The 20,016-nt window shown below is 48.0% G+C and overlaps 1 protein-coding gene across 2 annotated transcripts in view; it reads left to right on the top strand.

The window, feature by feature from the left end:
* Positions 1-20,016, top strand: part of LOC126531012 (beta-1,3-galactosyltransferase 1-like) — a 128,272-nt gene that overhangs the window by 85,324 nt on the left and 22,932 nt on the right. Inside the window, exon 1 of one of the 2 annotated variants that reach the window (XM_050178371.3) lies at positions 16,547-17,169. The exons of the other annotated variant lie outside the window; for it this stretch is intronic. Within the exon in view, the coding sequence (XP_050034328.2) occupies positions 16,567-17,169 (603 nt within the window). The 5' untranslated portion in view covers positions 16,547-16,566. Of the gene's footprint in view, positions 1-16,546; positions 17,170-20,016 lie in introns of those variants that run through there. 2 annotated transcript variants of the gene reach the window in all.

Raw genomic sequence — 20,016 nt, 5'->3', positions numbered from 1 at the left:
TCTGTTCGTTGCTGATAGTTAGGAGGAGCAGTCGCGCAGACGTTCTGACTCCTTCGTCAGGTTATAGTACAAGGATTTCTTTCGTGGGCCTATCTCGCGTGAGGCTGCGTATTGTATTTCATTTTGGGCTGCCCACATCGAAGGTTTCCTCTCTTTCTTTCTTTCTTTCTTTCTTTCTTTCTTTCTTTCTTTCTTTCTTTCTTTCTTTCTTTCTTTCTTTCTTTTCCATTTTTTTTCTTGCAACCTTTGTTCACCCCTTTTGTCTTCTTTCCTCTCTGCCAACATTTCGTCCGTGTTGGCTCCTAATGACGACCATGTCCGCAGTAACGGCGAAAGGGAACGTGCAACCATCTCTAAATGCACTGAGCCAGTGCAGTATAGCTTGGACGACTTTTGGCAATGTCCCTGCAGCTTCGTAAGGACTCCACGGTGCCAGCCACTACTTTTCTCTGAATTCGCGTGTTAAATTGCTAATGCTCTCTGTAATGTTCACTGTAGGCCGGTCTCTGAGGACGTTTCATTCCGTTAAATGACTCAAAGCAGACGTCACAGACATTGAGCGCGGGACGACGCCCAAGCTGCCCCTGTCTGCGTATTGTGTCCGCTGTTCTGTCAGCTCTTTTTTTTTTTCCTTCTGCGGTTTTTGAGCTATAGAAGTTCGCTCGGTTTACGGTTCGTCGAAATGTTTCGCCAGCTTTCGCGGTGGCCAGCTCGACCGAGAAACAGAGAACGCCGCTACGGGGCCTTCCGGATATTGTGTTTGATGCGAACCGTTGGAGTACTTCTTTTGGACGTCACAACTTAATTGCTTCTGTCCCGGTGTACTTCTGTGTAGACGTCGCTTCTGCTGCAGCTCCAGCCTTGCGATAACATAAGTACGTTGAAATTGCAGTTTGGTACAAGAATAATCATCATAACAGAAAGTGAAGAGAGCTAGAAGTGTCGGAAGAGAAGCAGGCAAGTGTCTCGCACAGCTGCGCCCTGTCAGGTCGGCAGAAGTTGATTCAATTTGTGCCGCCACTGCTATAGTATATATATATCCGTGCTTTTTTGTGGGCTTACGGGGGTGCGCAGCTGTTGTGACAGCAGGCCCCTGCGATGCCCTCCGGCGCGGCTGGAGTGGATTCCGTCTTGGCATTACGTCCTGCGCACTCGGATTCGATACCCACTCCGCTTTCGCCTCAGGCTTGAGACCAAACGTTTTCGAGGCCAGCCCGCCCGAGTGAGGAACTGGGGCCGAATTCGCAAAGCTTTTCGTTCGAAGCCATTTGGCCGGCCTGCTTCGCTAATGAGATGCCCAACACCAGCATTGACTTGAATTTTCTTTTACGCACGATGCTACCTTAAGTCTCTTTTTGTGAATACGAGCCCTGATGACCGGTTTCCGTGGTTCCGCGTTTTCGTTTCTTCGTTTACGCCGTTGCGTGGTTTCACCTGGATCATCTGAGGTGGCGGGGTTAGCGAGAGGTTTTCGGATGCTGACGGCGAGCTCACTTGCTACAGATTTGCGGCCGCGGTATAGTGTACCTCTATATGGCTTCCAGAAAATATACAGGGACACGTACATGCGGCGGCTGTCGGTTGCGTTCCAGGGGGGACGAAATGCAGAAACGCCCGGCCACTTAGGTGCGCTTCGATGAATCTCAGACATTGCAAGCAAAATTTTTTTTGCAGATATTTTCCCTGCGGCGTCTCTCATAGCCCTCTGTGCTACTCTTGGATGTTGAAACACCGTCAACAAGTGGCGTTCATGACGTGACGCTTCCGGCGCTTACAGTACACAAGTGCATGACCTTCGAGATTCGCTTCTGTTACTCCAAGGGATACATATCTATAAGGGTGCGATTTTGGCACTATCTATTGGGTAATTTAATGTTCGCAAGGTAAAACCTTCCGCATCGTGGTGCTATCTTCTTTTCTTATGCCATTAAGCTAAATATGCGCCAAATGTGATCTTGTACAACGTTTCATCTATTTATTTAGTGTGTTGTTGTTGTTGTTGTTGTTGTTGTTTACAATCTTCGTTGTCGTTCATGGCGACCAGGTATTCGGAACTCCGCGCATCCGGCTCTCTGGACGATAACCTTCAGGATTCAAGTTAAAGTGGCACTGCCGAATCCCTTGCGTCGTTTTGTTGGTGTGCTGCTAGAAAGGAATAGCGCGTTTGTGCAAAGGTGTCGGATATAATGCGCCTTGCGGTACGCTAAGCGCACTATTCTAAAGGCCCCTCGTTAGTCACTCGCGCGAGGTGCTCAATCAGTGTCTCCGACGGCGCATGTATAGGCTATACTGGAACGTAAACCCTCTTCACGCATAACCTGTGGCACGACTATAGTGGACCGCGCGTTTCAGGCATCGATTTTTCTTCATGTGTGTACGCAGGGCGTGGTCGACTCGGCCCCTACTTTGTTTCTTCTTACATTATTTATTAGCCTCTCTTTCTTGTGAATTTGTGAAGCCGCGCGTAACTTTATAGAAGTTGTTGTTCATCGCGACAAAGGCGCCCAGCCATGAAGCGGTTTTACCGCCTCTTTCCTTCCCAGCGTCCCGGGCCGTTTAGCTGAAAAGTTTAAAGCTGGGCTTTTAGTGGAGCCGTGGTTGCGGTGCACGCAAACAGCCAGCAGACGTGTAAGTACCGTCGCAGAAAAAAAAAAGAAAGAAAATAAAATGGAATCAGAAAGGTTGGAGAATTTTAGTATAGCGTAAAATGCTTGCGTTAGCGTGTTCCGCACGCGAGACCTTTGCGGGACGCTGTTCGATAGAGTTTTAGTATAGCGTAAAACAACGACGGGCCGCAACGCGCAAAACTTCGAGAGTGAGGTCAACGAGAGTGAGAGCGTAGCCATCACGAGAATCCACGGTGAAGCGGGAACCATGGGTGCCGCCATGTTCGACAACGCTATTTCTTAGCGTCCGTACTTTGCGAGCGTTATATAGTGTTTCCTGCTAAATTCCTACAACGGAGAGTTTTAGAATAGGGGCCCCAAAAGAAATAGCGTCGAAGTCACTGCGCATGCACGAGACGCAAACTGCGTTTGGATCTAGCGTCGGGCACGCTATTTCACTGATTTAGCGGGAGCCCCGGAAGTTGGCCCAAAAGATTTGCGTAAACAAAGATGGCGACACCCATCGAAGCGACGGCTCTAACCTAGCGCCAAACTGGGTTCGATTGGTGCTAACGCGTGAAGTTCGCAAGCTAGGAGAAGTGACTGCGGTTATCGCTTTCTCTCAAGCGTGTGTTATGAAGACTGATTCACTAGACGCCGCTGATTCCGAATTGAATTGTGGATTTCATGGCTCGTAGGCCTAATACGGCTTAGCTTGGCTGGTGAAGGCACGTAAAGTTGGTCACTCAAAACTAAGCGCAATTGTTTGCTGCTAATAGAATAACCTCGAAATTGTAATTAAACGCTAATACACGAAAGTCAAAATTACTATTCTTACTATAAAAGGGTATATTTTATTTAATTATTTCTAATAGCTGTTCTTTGACGCCGTATAGTGGCTCTGTCAGCGAAACACAATATCCGCTAAGGCAAAGCCCTATTCTAAATCTCTTCACTCCTGCGTGCTCCAACGCTAACACCCGCAGAGCTCTTTGGGGCCACAAACTATTGATGCCCCTATTCTAAAACTCTCTAATAGCGGAGGCACGCTATCCGCGAAGATGCTGTAGCGCTCTGCTCGTTCGCCGTATGGCCCCACTATATTTTAGCGTTTGGCGTGATGCCGCTTACGCTACACTAAAACTGTCTATTATTATCGCACATGCAGCGAGAACTTCATTCACGAGCCGTTGAAGAATTCATACGCCATCTTTATTAGATATCGCGCGTAGGCGTTCGACTTGCAAATTGTATTAGACGGTACGTGCCGCGTGTGCAGTTCGGTATATATCGCCGTATGAGTTGGTTTGTGACATGGTCGATGTTATGTGTCACGGTCATGAGATATCATGGTCGATCCAACATGTGTTTCGATTATTCCTCTAGCATGGTTCGTGTTACCGCTAGCTCTACCGCTCGCTGAGCTTCTACGCATACTACCCGCCGTGACCATCTGCTATTTTCTTTTCTGGTGTTGTTTGCACTGCCGCTGCTTGCGGTGCCAGTATACATGTATTGTTAGCAGGGAGCGTTTTGACTTCTTGTGGCCGTATCGTCATAATGGAAGACGATCTGCATGCACTGAAATGTATACGCTGCAACTCTATTCAATGCCGGCGAGCTCTACAGTGACGTTGCGACATTCTTCTTTCCCTCGGCAAATGCCGTGCGCGTTTTATTTCCCTCCCCTTCGGACCGTTTGGGAATCGTACTCGTACAACTTGCTCGGGCGAATAGAGAACTCCTCGCGCGGGCCTAGCTGGCTCTCGATCTTGGCATGCCGGCGGCACCCTTCCCCCCCCCCCCCCCCCCCCCCAGGGCCCGAACCCTCACCGTTCCTGTCTCTACGCCGCTCATTTCGCGAACGACTCGCGGATTGCCGGCGCTTAGTCGATCGCCGTCCTCGTCGCGGGCGATGTTTTCGCGACCGATAGATCGTCGTCCTTTCTGATCAATGAGGGACCATGCGTTCAGGCTTCGGGTCGCCGTTCAGCGACACGCGCTCGAGCTCAAGAGCGACAACGTACAACGCGCACGCACACGCGCACGCGCTCTATCCCTCACATGCGCAAGCTTCGGCTGACGCGCATATTGCAACGTTATAAGCCTGTCCCGTTTCCATGACTTCATTGATCGCCTATGGCTAGACCCCCTACCACCTGTGTTCGCCTTTCCTTGGCAGCCCTTGCCGCTTCCTTGCGTTCCCCATTCCCCCGAACACGGCTGAGTTTCCGTTGTTGTTTTTTTGTTTTCTGCGCGGAGGTTTGCGTGCTGTCCTTTGTCGTTCCCTTAAATTGTGGCGTGACGCAGGTCGTCTAATATGGCGTCGTCGTTCGCCCGATGAAGTAAGCGTATAGCGCGGCGACCGAAAACAATGTGCGACTAGTTTGGCGAGCAAGCACAAGCTCGTGCAACGTTTTTTTGTTTGTTTGTTTGTTTGTTTTTCCTCGTTGCGCCATGCGACGAGAGGCGTATGCAGGACGTCGCGTGAATATTTCCGTAACTGATTTTTCAAATCTCGTTTGTTTATCTATACGCGTCTGCGAGCGTGCTTGTTCTCACTTACGCATTTTGTGCATTTGAAGTTCGGAAACGCTGTCCGTTTAGAGGGGACCGAGCTATGTGCTTGGTCCCCTTTCACAATGAATGAATGAATGAATGAATGAATGAATGAATGAATGAATGAATGAATGAATGAATGAAAATCGTTTTTCATATTACCAAGTACCTGCTCTTGTTTGGAAACTGCCCGCCTAAAAATGTCCAAACGTAGCGGCCTGGTGTTTTACTTTCCTATTCATGTGTGAGCTTTTCTTTTACGCCTTTATTTTTCTCTTACAGCCATAGCTGTTATGGGCTCTGACTCCCCTAGCCGTTTTGATGTCCACCGGTGTCGCGTCCATCTGGCATTCCAAAATCATCTGCGAGAAAATTACGAAGAAAGAAAGATTCTCATTCTGCCGCGAAGATGCGAACTTACGCTTAACAGATTGTCAGTCCAGTATTCTACCTCTAAGCCAACCTTTTCTTTCCTTACATGGTATTTATTGCGTCATGTGTTATACTATATTGCCAGAAACGTGCAAGCACTAGCCAACACGTCACATATTAATGGCCGAGCAAGGACCTATAAATTGTTTCTAATATAAAGTGCTTCTAAAAGTAGTTTGGTATAAACACTATTTTCCTTTTATCTCTTCCTCTGTGGCCGCTCGAGCTACTCAATGACTTCCCCTGGACTCGTTACGGCAGCTTATTAATTGATACAGAGATTCTTGGAGATTTCTTCACTTGCAAAACCCGCAAGCCTGATTGCCGTATTATAGGGCTTTTGTGTTCGACAAGACGTCGTGGCAGCGCCATGTAGGAAAAGTTCTACAAAGCCATCTGAAGAAGTTGCAGATAAAGAACCCTTTGGAGTAAGAAGCTCCGAAGAAGTTATACTGGCAATTAATGAAGAGCGGGGGACTGCGCTAACCGCATTTTCTATATATGTAGAGTATTTTTGGTATTATGTGCCACGTTATGGATTGATGTGCGCTGTAGGTGAAAGAATAGAAGATTTGCGGGAGCTGAACTTTCAGAATTCTGTTGGTCTTACCAGCGACAATTTTTTAACGCTTTCAGATTTTTATACTCGTTCGACCGCCATCAATTATGACGGCTAGTTTTACATCCAACGTACAGGCATCTGTATAGGCTTAGCCACAGCGCCTATCTAGTGCTATGTATTTTTTATCCTCTGTTGACAATCTAATTTTTGCTAAGTTGGTGGACACGCCTGAAACGCGAGTTTTTAAGTACGTCGAGGACTACTTAATTGTTATGAAGAAAGATGTGTGCATCCATTTTCCTGAGGCGGCCGAAGAAATGTTGGGCATGCTAATGAATTCATCGGGAGGGCTTAAGTTCACTTACGAATGGCTTAATAATAACCACATTCAGTTTCTTGATACCAATATCCATTGTTCCTTGGATGAGCATGTGTATATGCTGGGCATATCATCCGAGATCTAAGAAAACTTTGTTGTCCTACGACAGCGCACACTCCAAATTGATTAACAAGGGCATGGCGACCACATGCATGAAGGCAGCTCTGAGTAAGTCGTGTTTATTTACACAATTTATTAAGATCAGACAGCATGATTACGTAACGCAGGTTATCCTATTCTGCCATCACTTCAGTACGCGAAGCCACCTTGCAGAAAAAAAAAAGAATAAGTTTAGAACCAGCGCGCGAAGTAAATAATGAAGGCAAGCGACCAGTGCACGAGGGGCCGTATACTTGCACAAGTTGTCGCGCAATCTAAAGTAAGTCTCCTATAGACATAATGTTAACTTACTTGTCGGCGCTCCGTGCAAGCTTTCCTCGGTATGCAAACGTATGAAAACGCTCGAAAGGTCCCTGTGCACCACCAATCATCAAACTCGTTTCACTGACTGCAGGCGCAACGTTATCTATCAGATACTGCTAAGCTGTAGTAGAACATATACGTAACGGACTAACGGGGCAGTGTTTCAATGGCAGAACTCGTCAGCGCTGCAGTAACGTAAAGAATGGATATGGAAATCATTTAGCGCAACATTAGAGACTTTTAGCTTGTCCGCCATTCCGTCAAACGGGGGCGGATTGGGCGGATTACCGGATGGTCGGGGGCGTAAACGTGAGTGGCCGGAGCGGTGCAGCCGCCTGGTGTTGTAGAGCTGAACCAGACAAACACAGAGCTAAAATTGCAGTGACCCACTTTATTCTGCTTCGCTGCGGCGTAATTGTGTTCGCAATTACGCCGCTGTCGAAAAACTTACATCCCAGCTGAGAAGAATATAGTAATTTGCTCTGTGTTTAGCTGGTTGAGCTTTGCACCACCAGCTGGCACCACCAATCTGGCCGTTCACGTTTGCGCCCCCGCTCATCCGGCAAACCGTCCGCGCTTGCCGGAATACCAGACGCACTAAAATTATCTATTGTAACAAGTGCGCATGCACTCCCATGTTTGAAAAGAAAAAGTTCACAGGAAAAGGAATTAATAGAGGCATATAATTTTCGAAAGGAAGGAGATAAATTTGTATACGCGCCCTCTCTTGCTTTGTCAGAAAAAGAAATAGCTCTTCCTGCGTGAAACATGATTTCGCTGATTTGTCTGGTGTATATGTGGCTGGTTTACGCATATCTATGCTGGAAAAGGTACAAAAGTTACTGGTGCACGTTAAATAAACTTCCACTTGACAGTAATCACTTGTCTGTCGTATTTGTTTCTTCGTGTTCTTGTTTTATTCGCACTCTTTAACCTCAGTGCTCTGTACCACCTCCGTTTGACCCTTGAGCATTCTCCGTCTTTGGGAAACACATTGAGAATATTTTTTTCTGGTATATTGCAGTGTCTCTTGCGTTATCGGATGATTAGCTAAAGTTCTGAAACGATGCAAAAACATGTCCAGCAGATTGATCGCCTCGCAGAACAAACACGCCCACAGAGTGAATTAGGTTCGTTCTGCGAGACATAATTGGAATTGATGAGACGGAGTGCATTACAGAAAGCCACGCGTTTCAATACGGAACCTATAGAGGCGCAGCAAAGAAAATACTTTTGGGTGATCTTTGCTGCGCCATAACCCTGCATTATAAAAGTCCGGCACTTCGCAGTTCACGTTCATTAGCAGTATAAAAGCACCGCGATACCGATGCAAGGGAACTAAACCTGGGAAAATGGTGCAAGCTCCCTAAGTTCCATTTGACCGTGAAGCAAAAGTGGTCGTTAAGAAAAGACGTTGCTTTTATTCCTTGTGAAAAATCATTGCACGTAAAGGCGCTCGCTTTAATTGGAGCTCCGAATTTAAGGCCGCCTCCTAAGTATATCCGTCCTCAAGAGAGTCGACACCCATAATTCGGCAGACGCTCGAAGAAAGAAAGAAAGAACAAAGAAAGAAATAACGAAAGAACTCCATGTGAGGCAATATTGTAACTACAAAGCGCAATGCTTTATACTAAAACAAAATGTCGAAGGTAACTCAAAGTAGCAGAGAGAGACATCTGAAGGAACTCATTAAGAGCTTGCATAGGGCATAGAAGAAAATGAGATTACGATAGAAGCGATGACGCACGGGATTTTTTCATCGTCCCCTCGGCTCAGTGACAACCTCGCCTCTCGAAATAGACCGCAGCCTCCTCTCCCTAACCTACCGGAGATTGGCCAAAAAAGGTCAACGCTTAAAAAAGTTGCGGATACCGGTCAGATGTAGAACTTCTTTAAAAGGAAAAGATTGGTGAGTTTGGGTAGAGAAGGCGTTATTACAGCGAGAGCCGGCAGACTGGGTAATCTCCACCTTGGACTGATGACTAAAGTTTCCTCCTCTTTTACTACGCAGCGTGGTTTAAAGTGTCGCCGCAATGGGGAACGGCAGCGTGCCACCTTCGTAGTAACCAGAGCGAGGGAAATCGCTGCCCCGTACTTTGGGAGGTCTCAAACGGGCTCTTGGGACAAAGTAGCGACAACACAGTAGTACGAACGATCTCAAGTTATTTTATTCGACCTAGCGTTCGTGCGCCGATGCCAGCTAACCAAAATACTACGAATAAATCATTTCGATGGGCGCTGACAAATCGTGGAAGCCCGACTCACCGCGACAGGATATCGAACGAATGAGTTCGCCCCCATGCCGGTCAACAACGCTTAATCGTTCTCGCGTACAGTCACGCGAACGTTGGCGCGTTCGAAGGTACGTGTTCGCCTATCCCGGTGCCCCGCTACGAAGCCTCTCGCGAGACTGCCCCGAAGAGCGTGCCGAAAGGCGCGTGACAAGTCCGCACATTCCATCGACCCTAAGGCAAAGAGGAAGAGGCTGCTCCCTTTTGAGCCCGAGTAACCCCGCCGTTAGGTGTTGTTAGCTGTGCATCATTCGCGCCATCTCTCGTACTATGCTGCAACTACACCGACCGCCGGCGGCGCTTAGCTACGCGGAAAAGCCGGATTGCAGGAGAAGCGAGACCCACGCGAGGAAAACAACACAAAGGGGTGCAAGAGAGTGGAGCGTCCCCACAACTTCAGCGGCGCTATTGCGAAATTTTAAGCCAGGGTATTTGACGGTTTCTTACAATGTCCGAGAAGATGCAGATTTCTGTGTGCCTCCTGCGACGTAGTTCACTTCGTGTGAAACCGCAGGAATAATTTCAAAACTAAGCAAGTAACTCTATCGAAACCAAAACTGTACCCGCCAGTACAGCGAGCTGCCTCTCGTGATTTCACTCATTACGGTAGAGCTGGCGTGCGCGTGGAACGGCCAAGGAATAACTGCAGCACTACTAGCGGCACCTATAAACAGTATGTGTAACTACTGCGAATACTAAACTGTTTGGTGCCGCGTGACTCTTCTTGTCTTATACATGTAAAACAAAAAAAAAAGTCCCAGTTTCTCCCGAAGGCGAAGCATCGATTGCGATAGCAAATTAATGGACATCTATACGAAGTAAGCAGAGTAGATTTATCGGCCGTATAGACTTGTAAACATAGTAGTGTGGTTTGCTGGGCCAGTTGGTGCATGGTGAACGTTATGAGGGGTTCCAGCAAGTACGGACGCGAGCACAAGTAAAAAGAAACTGACAGGACAACGCTGGCCTTACAACTGAAGTTTATTGGGAATACATTTCACAAATCTCCGCCACGCATGCGTATACACCCAAGAACATTAACAAGGTTTATAGTCGAATATCAACAAAATATATGCACGTGCACAAAAGCCAAGTCACACCCCTTCCCGGCAAGAGCAATAACACTTGAATTAACATGACAAATTTAAAAATTTAAGTTCTTTATCATGTATATAGACCGAAGGTTCACTCAGGATAGTGTATCGATCGTGGGGAGAGAGTGCAGTAAACTAAAGAGGGAAATAAGCGAAGCGTTCCTCATCAAAAAGATGGGCGCGCATACATGTGTTAGCGAACCTTCGGTCCATATCAACAATAAAGAACTTCAATTTTTTATCATGTTAATTCAAGTGTTATTGCTTGCTTTCGAAATAAAAAAAACGTAGATAAGTTTACCGCAGGCCGCTAGTGACATTAAGAGTCCTGTAACCGTTGTTTAAAGATATAGCTTCCCAAGATGTCGGCACAATCGCTGTTGCTGCTGTGTTGACGTCAGGAGTGGCAAGCACAGGGCGGGCAGCAGGGATCATCCGTTTGAGTGACGGATTGCCGAGTGTGTACAGCCGTCTCCAAAATTAATATTCCGGGCAATCACACAATTCAGTCGCACCGTTTCGTTAACGGGCTGAAAGTCTCCAGAATGGCGTAACATACAAGTTTCGTTCAGTTTCGCGCACTTAGACACAAATGCCGAGGTTAACTGCTTGTCCGAAAGAAAATGATGGCATCCTTATGCCCCTTGAATTTGCAGCGAGTTAGGTGAATCGCGGCTCAGAACATTGTACGGTAGTGGCAGAGATCTGAAATGAAACATCGCCTAATTTTTTTTTTTTTTTTTTTTTTTTTTTATTGCGATAAAGGCTTGCCCTTAAGGCATAATTCTTGGAGCGTATATGTGTATTATATGTGTGCTGTGAGGCCTGTGTTGTGTATGAATTGAAGCAGTGTTTTGTGGAATCTGTTGTCATGTATCCAGCGGTCATAGCTGGTTGTCACACTGTAGCGGAGGCCGGCTTGCAGTAGGAGACGCGAGCGTTCCGATTGTAAACCCGTACATGTCCATATTAGGTGGTATGCATCTGATTCCACCACAGGAATGGAGCAGTATGGACACGTAGCACCCAGTGGTAAATGCGACCAGTTCCACCTTGAGACAACAGCCGGTGTAAGGGCCACCCCGGCCCGAAGCCTCCTAAGCACAACTTCCTCCGCCCTAGTAAGATGAAGGGGGAGGGAGCAGACACACGGTGGGATAAGAGCGCGTGTGTCCTGCCGGAGAACATTTTTACGGGCTCGCAGCGAGTTACGGGGTTGGGGTGGGAGGGGAATAGGTGGAGGATCAGGATTAGGAGGACAGTGTGCCTGCCGGTCAGCAGCAATGTTGTGAGGGTTTGCTGAATGGCCTTGAATCCAGTGTACCTTGACGCAAGTAGCTGTCTTACTATTCATAGTGTGTATTCTCTCGCAGATTTCCATCGCCTTATCAACCTTCTTGAGTTCCTGAATAGCCGCTAAAGAATCAGTGAAGATATCTAGTTGCTTGATGGTAGGCAGCTTAGATGTCGCATCTTGCACAGCATCGTGGATGGCTTGAAGTTCCATTACTAGAGCGCTGGCTTCCGTAGATAAATAGCGGTGGTGGCCGGTGATGAAATTATGCGTAGTACTCAGGAATGATGTCCTTCCGCCGTCTGGGAGAATGGCAGCATCCGTATAGACTTTGCAGGTGTTAACGCATGATGCATCGACTTTGTTGTGTTCGTCAATAATAAATGTTGTATCGCTGCGCCGTAACTTCGTTGGCTTATTAGTTGTGATGCTGGTGAATTCCCAGGGAGGCATTGGATAGGGCTGATTGCCAATCCGAGAGCCGCGGTGAAAATGAGCATGCAACGCAGCGACAGCCGGAATAAGTTGCATTTTTATTTCACGTGCTTTTTCACGTTGCAAAATTAGCTCTGCAATTGTGTTGAGCTGGGCATGTTCCTGTAAGGTTGGTATCGGAGTGATGCGGGGCAGTGCTGTGATTGTGCGCATAGCATCGCGATTAATCGTCTCCAACTGTGCCAGCTGTGCCAAAGTCAGCCGTTGAAATTGTGCTTGATATAAAATTCGTGGCTGCAAGACTGCACGCACCAACCGTCGAGCTACGTCAGTACGAGCTCCAGCTGCTTTTGCTGCAATGCGACGAATAAGGTGAAGTGTTTTTGTCGAACTCTGTCTGGTTTTACGGAGCCAGTGTGCACCACTGCCGGATTGGTGAATATCGAGACCCAGTATGCGGATCTCAGAAGCCTCAGGGATTGTCACTGCGCCGAGTCTAAATGTGAAGGGGTGCTGCGTGATTCTTGTGCGTCCTTTCTTGTTGGCCACCACAACATAGCTTGATTTTTGGGCGGAAATGTCCAATCCTGCTTTCCGAGCGTAGTTGTTCAGCACATCAAGGGCTTCTTGAAGCTGTTGAGTTTGTCTAGATAAATCTTTATGCACGGACCACAAAGTGACGTCATCCGCATAGATTAAGAACCTCACATCCGGAATCCGATGTAGTTGCCAGGCCAGAGGTATTAAAGCAACGTTGAAGAGAAGAGGAGCCAGAACCGAACCTTGTGGGACTCCTCTGTTCGATGTGAAGTATCCTTCTTGCCTTCCATCTACTCTAATCGCAAATGTGCGATTCTGAAGGAATGAGTAGATGAATCTTATCACCCGCGGTGGAAGTCCCAGGTCGATGAGGTTAGATATAATGATTTCATGGTCGATATTGTCATAAGCTTTCGTTATGTCTGTTGCTACTACCGTGCGCACAGCATGACTGTGTGGAGAAACCTGTAAAACATCGTCTGATAACATAGAAAGGCCGTCTTCAGTTCCCAAGTAAGAACGGAATCCAATTTGAGCAGGATGATATTTATCGTGGCGTTCAAGCCACGATAAATTTATTCGCTCTGTTGCGCTACTACTTGGAAAAGAACTGTTTCCTTACGTTAGAAAAAATAGAAGAGGGAAGGAACTGTTCCATGTGTGGGTATGTTGGCTTAAATGTTACTTCGTTGCGTACTTGCTTCGTAAGATTGACATTGGCCATATTTTTTCGGCGCACCCCTGGAGTGTTCCTACTGCTGTCGATAAGTGCTACGAAAATTACTAGCAAGAAATTGCATACTTGGGACAGCACAGTGAAAAATTAAAAAAGAAGAAACAAATGTTGAGGGAGGGAGGAGTAGTGTTGTATACCGTTTTCTGGAGTCTCCCAGGATTTTCGTAATAGTTTATGTGTTTGCGTTTGGCACGCTGGTGCCGGGCGATCCCCATGGAAGATGTAGCGAAGAAACATGAATCTTCAAGAGAATCACAGAATTCCGCATAATTCATTAAAATTCTGGGTTCCTACGTGACAAAATCTTGATCTGATTATGAGGCACGCCATAGTGAAGCACTCCGCATTAATTTTGACCACCTGGGGATTTTTAATGCGCCCCCAATGCACGAGACACGGGTAGATAATGCAGTACTCCTTACCAAAAATATGAGGCCTTACGTGGGATAAAATTTCTAAGCCTATTATTAGGCAACCATTAATAACAGGACTTTACTGACGTTTTGGCCTTGCTTCGGCCTATATATATAAAGTGCCTCTATTGACCAGTCGTGTGGCAATTTTCCGCGACTTCGCGGGCTTCTTTCACGCTCGGAAAAGCACTTTTATGTAGCACGTATTGAGCAACAGGAAGCTGTTCCGGGAGTTTTTCATGGTGCGCTACAATTTTCTCATTGACTCTTTTCATCTAATTATAATATTTGAGAAGTTGAATAATTAAGTAAGACTAATTATGTAATTAGACGGAATGCAAAACATTACCTGAGTACCTCCAAGCTACGGCAAGCAACATTAGCCTGGTTCTGTCCAGCTACCATGGCATTTGCATATTTTAAATCTTCGTGCTTGATAGCTGGGGCACCCTGTATACGTATAAACGCACACACGCACTCGCGCGTGCGCATGCTCGCCTACTTACATAATTCCTTATTATTATTTAGCTTTTCAACTGTTATAACCAGAGCAAAATTGTTAATCATAAAATTGTAGGCCATCATGAAAAATTTCCGATCCCTCATTTCGTTGCTCTATACGTGCTACACACAAGCTTTTTTTTTTTTTCTAAGCCTTAAAGCAGCCCGCAAAAGCACACAAGTGCCACGTGACTAGTGTTTTTTTTTTTTCGTCTTCTGCGGTCTTTCTTTTACTGTCAGAGGCACAAATACATTTAATGTTCTGCTAATGGCTATCATCTCGCTCGCCAAGTTCTCTTCATTAGATGCTGGTTTTCGACCAGGAGAGATGCTAGGGCGTAAAGTAGCATGCGAAGATGTTGGCATTTCCAGGCGGACACAATGCCCATTCGGTTTTTTTTTTCCTGTTCTCACTGTCGGGCCAGAGCAGCTGTCCAAATGATAGCTGAACTCACACACCTCGCACGTGACAAACTGCGCTGTTAACGGAAGCCGTCCGGAACATTCAGGGCATTCATCCCTGTCGTTAGCCATGTCTACCTAATCGAAACGGAAACGCATTTAAAATTTGGCAGCAGCAGCAGAACTTACGCAATGTAAAATCAGCGAAGAAAAAATACCAACCTGCAACAAAGAAAAAAACTGGTCAGGCGCTGTCCATCCGATGAACGTCGTTGTGACGCCTCAACACGGCCAAGGGCATTAATTCGACGTTTACCACGATGCAACCCCGCTCCCCCTCCCCCCTTCATTCACAAGCGCCTATCCAGAAGTCAACGCAGCTTTGACGCCGACGGTTGACGGGTAAAAAAAAGACCCCTCTACCTGCACCTGACAGCCTGATCTGACGATGAAAAGGGCCAACATCGAATGCTACCGTGGGAACGGCTTCGACCTCGGATTCCCACATAGCGTCTGCGGGGGCGAAGGTGCATCATCGGAGGCGGAGTTCGGCGGAACGGTGCAATTTCACGGGCGGGTTATTGCGACCGATTCGACGATTGTGATTGGCCGCGATACAGTCATCATATTCCCTAGTCTAGTCGCCTAGGGCAGACTATGGTATCAAAAACGGATACCTTTGGTGCAGTGGAGGCCGACGTGTCCTGATGTGAACTCAGACGCTTAATATGCCCCTGCATGGAGTGGGCTTGCGTATTTGGAGCCAGTGTAACTAATGTAAAATAACCCCTCTTTCCTTCATTTCTACGACCGGACGTACTCGCCAATGGGCTTGGTCGATTCTTGGCCCAAACGCCACCTCCAGCCGCAACATCATACTGCTGCCGCTACCAAACGCAACCGCGTCACATCGTTATCGAGAAAAACGCCATCAGATGAGGCGTGTACCGGAACCGCTAGTAAGAGAAGTTTTGTGAATACAGGCGCAGTAGCCTATGTGGGCTTTCCTCAGAGCCCGGGAAAAAAAGAGAACTAAATTAAACGTATTACGCAAAAGAGGCTCAGTGATGACAAACTAAAGCCGAATGCTCAAGAGGATTTTATTTGTCGGATAACGGACAACAAATGAGCTAACTCATTGCTGCCGTCTCTGTATATCACATAGACCTACATGCGTTTGGTTGTTGCCTTTTCTTTTTCTTTTCTCTCTTTTTTTTTTTTACTGCAGGTGATTTCCGGCAAATCCCTCCGAATAATAATAAAAAATTAAACTTCATTGGGTGCTTCTAAGAACGCGCTGCTTCTCGCGTACAAGTTGTGTCCTGGAAACGGATATATAAAATTTTGCATTACTGAACTTAGCTGGTTCGCTAAATAATCGCACGTCTGAGTAACTCAAGACGACTGCGAACAATGTACCGTTGTTCTCGTTTCTCTAAGGTGCAATAATCTATTTTTGAACCTTGTTTCTAGTCACGTGAAACACATGGTATAATCATTGTGCCTACGCATGGGCGGCGAATCAAACTCGGTGCCCACGTTCTGTCTATCGGGCATTGTTCCGTTTCGACTGCACTGTAGCGCCAAAAATACGGACCGCTGAAGAAACGATGGGACATAGACAGCCAGCGCCACCTGCTCTGATGTGTATCGCCCCGCCTTTTCCTTACGTTTCCCGCCAGAATAAATCATGGACGGTCAACACAAAGCGAGGTTTTCGTTTCGCTGCAGGGTCTGGCTCCCAGCCAGTCGCCCTAGCTGTCTCGCTCGTGATTACTGCCAGTGTGTATCGACAGGCAAAGTGAGTGAGAGAGAAAGCGAGAGTGAAATAAAAGGACTGTCGTTCAGCATCGGCGAAGGAGGGCCCCCTCGGGCAACGAAAGCGAAGAGAGGTCGATAATGCGTGCGGTCTCGGCGCCGCGTACGCAGCTCCGGCTTTTACAGACCGGGTTTCAGAGAGAGTCTGGTGCTCGCGCGCGGGGCAGGTGCCCGCCGCCAGATCGTGCCATCAAATCTGCGGCGCAGGAGGCGATCAATGGGCGGCCGGATGACTTCCACCCCTCCCGCCTCTTGGGCCGACCTGTTGTCGAGCCGCGAGCACGGCCACTTTCTTTCACCGCGGCCAAGCGGAGCAGTTTGGGCCCGCCCCGTCGGTCTCTCGTGGCTTGGCCGGCCAGCCACCGCCGTTGTTTGCCCCCGGGTGCACGTGCGCGCGCGGAATACGCAGCATCGTCTCCGGTCCGTTTGTCTGTCTCCTTGCGGAAACGCGTGCCGACTATGCGAGGGGGCGTGACGAAGACGCCGTCGCCGTGTCGTCGTCTTCGCCCAACGGCGCGCTGGTTCTCGTTACGCTGGCCGTTGCGGCGGCTCGCGTTGTCCCTGGTCGCCCTGGCTGGTGCCGAGCGGTTCGCCGCCGGTGTCGCGTGTCGGACGTCCCGTCGTCGCAGCCGATGCCCCCGCTTCCTTCCGTGGTGGTCGTGCCCGAGTTCGAGCGTTGCCGTCGTAAGTTGGGAATGCACGCAGCGTGCGCCTGTAAATTTTTTGTCACTTTCCTTTGTTTTGCTCATCGTGCTGTGCAGCATGTGCGCGAGTCCCAATGAGAACTCACCCGATCGTAGTGCTTCCTCTAGTAACGAAACGTTTACGTTTCCTTTCGTTCCCTGTGTAGCAGTCGTCACAAAGCTGAGCACGCTGCATTTTTGCCTCCTGTCTCGCATTACAAAACGATACCTGCTCACTGCTGCGACGAACTGAGTTACAAGGGCTATGCGAAATTGCTGTCCTCGTGTGTTCCCAGCAGTGAGCGCTTTGTAACTTGGCGTTTCATGATGTTATTGACTGATTTTTGAGTCTTGTATACATGGGCGCATGTGCAGTCGGCTTGGAGGGAAGCGCGATCAAATCGCTACATTACCACTTCCGCCGTTTTCGCGATGTCTACGCCTTCAGTAGGGTGTCTGTGACGATCGAATGTGCGTTAGTTATTGCGTCGCCCGATATTCCAAAGTTTGTTTGCGCGCTCCTGATCTGCTCAATCAACTTAATGTAACGCCGCGCATAAAAAAAAATGTTTTAGCAGACCACTTTGCCGCATGTTGTCATCGCGTTATCCAGCCGCCAGCTGGGAATGTGCGTCGCTGCGTAAGATTTGGACGACTTGCATCGCGCTGATAAGGTTTTATCGTGCTGGGAAATGTTGATCGAATGTTTTAGTTTGCGGCTAAGGACGCGTGCTGCTATCGTTACCCCATCCATACTGCGTGGCAGCTCTGACATGGCCTGCGGCGACCCTATTGCAGTAGAGCTGCAACAGTACGCGAAAAATGTTCTTGCAGAAAGTTTTAGCATACTATTATCGCTATTGCGCTGCTGTTACTGTCCAGTTAGTAGCCATCTTCGCAAATGTTAGCTATAGCATGCCGCGTACGTGCATGTTTGCAACTGTAAGGCGGTCACAATATACAAAGCGATCACCTTCGGCTGCAACAGCATTCTCGTTATGATTGCGCTCATTTTGGATTGCTCTGCGGCCACATACCGTCAGCGTAAAGTCTAACGTATGAAGCAAAAAAAAAAAAGTGTTCTTCCTCGGTATTGTTTGACATTTGTATATAGCGTGACATCACTGCTCCGCCGGTCGGTGCACGAAATTTTTCATCCCTGAAGACAGAGATAGATGTGTCGCACCTGTTCGCTTTTCAGTTTACTGTTGTCAGGAGAGAATGAGAACATGAGAAGTGTTATAGCTGTCGAGCGCTGAATCCTGCATGCAACGGCAAATGGCGTTCGTACCACAGCTTAGCTGGTCACTTCGCCCGTCGTGCTGTTCGGTTCCTGCTCTTCGACATCCCCGCGACCCGAAAGCAAGGAACGACTGCGATAAAGGCTTGTTTCCGTTCCATAAGCGTTTTTAATCAATGCTGTACAATAGCCATTTTCTGATTCACAAGGACATACGTGTACGCGTACACAATAACAACTTGCAAAAAACGCAAACCGGGCAAGACTGCGCGTCCACCAAAGAGCCCACATCCATCGATTACACCTCTGTCTATTCATTTATTCGTTCGCTCGCTCGCTCGCTCGCTCGCTCGCTCGCTCGCTCGTTCGTTCGTTCGTTCGTTCGTTCGTTCGTTCGTTCGTTCGTTCGTTCGTTCGTTCGTTCGTTCGTTCGTTCGTTCGTTCGTTCGTTCGTTCGTTCGTTCGTTCGTTCGTTCGTTCGTTCGTTCGTTCGTTCGTTCGTTCGTTCGTTCGTTCGTTCGTTCGTTCGTTCGTTCGTTCGTTCGTTCGTTCGTTCGTTCGTTCGTTCGTTCGTTCGTTCGTTCGTTCGTTCGTTCGTTCGTTCGTTCGTTCGTTCGTTCGTTCGTTCGTTCGTTCGTTCGTTCGTTCGTTCGTTCGTTCGTTCGTTCGTTCGTTCGTTCGTTCGTTCGTTCGTTCGTTCGTTCGTTCGTTCGTTCGTTCGTTCGTTCGTTCGTTCGTTCGTTCGTTCGTTCGTTCGTTCGTTCGTTCGTTCGTTCGTTCGTTCGTTCGTTCGTTCGTTCGTTCGTTCGTTCGTTCGTTCGTTCGTTCGTTCGTTCGTTCGTTCGTTCGTTCGTTCGTTCGTTCGTTCGTTCGTTCGTTCGTTCGTTCGTTCGTTCGTTCGTTCGTTCGTTCGTTCGTTCGTTCGTTCGTTCGTTCGTTCGTTCGTTCGTTCGTTCGTTCGTTCGTTCGTTCGTTCGTTCGTTCGTTCGTTCGTTCGTTCGTTCGTTCGTTCGTTCGTTCGTTCGTTCGTTCGTTCGTTCGTTCGTTCGTTCGTTCGTTCGTTCGTTCGTTCGTTCGTTCGTTCGTTCGTTCGTTCGTTCGTTCGTTCGTTCGTTCGTTCGTTCGTTCGTTCGTTCGTTCGTTCGTTCGTTCGTTCGTTCGTTCGTTCGTTCGTTCGTTCGTTCGTTCGTTCGTTCGTTCGTTCGTTCGTTCGTTCGTTCGTTCGTTCGTTCGTTCGTTCGTTCGTTCGTTCGTTCGTTCGTTCGTTCGTTCGTTCGTTCGTTCGTTCGTTCGTTCGTTCGTTCGTTCGTTCGTTCGTTCGTTCGTTCGTTCGTTCGTTCGTTCGTTCGTTCGTTCGTTCGTTCGTTCGTTCGTTCGTTCGTTCGTTCGTTCGTTCGTTCGTTCGTTCGTTCGTTCGTTCGTTCGTTCGTTCGTTCGTTCGTTCGTTCGTTCGTTCGTTCGTTCGTTCGTTCGTTCGTTCGTTCGTTCGTTCGTTCGTTCGTTCGTTCGTTCGTTCGTTCGTTCGTTCGTTCGTTCGTTCGTTCGTTCGTTCGTTCGTTCGTTCGTTCGTTCGTTCGTTCGTTCGTTCGTTCGTTCGTTCGTTCGTTC

The sequence above is a fragment of the Dermacentor andersoni genome, chromosome 5 (genome assembly GCF_023375885.2).
Source record: "Dermacentor andersoni chromosome 5, qqDerAnde1_hic_scaffold, whole genome shotgun sequence".
In the NCBI taxonomy this organism is placed as follows: Eukaryota; Metazoa; Arthropoda; class Arachnida; order Ixodida; family Ixodidae; genus Dermacentor; species Dermacentor andersoni.
The sequence above is the reverse complement of the archived record's forward strand: the minus strand, read 5'-3'. Positions and strand labels throughout refer to the sequence as shown.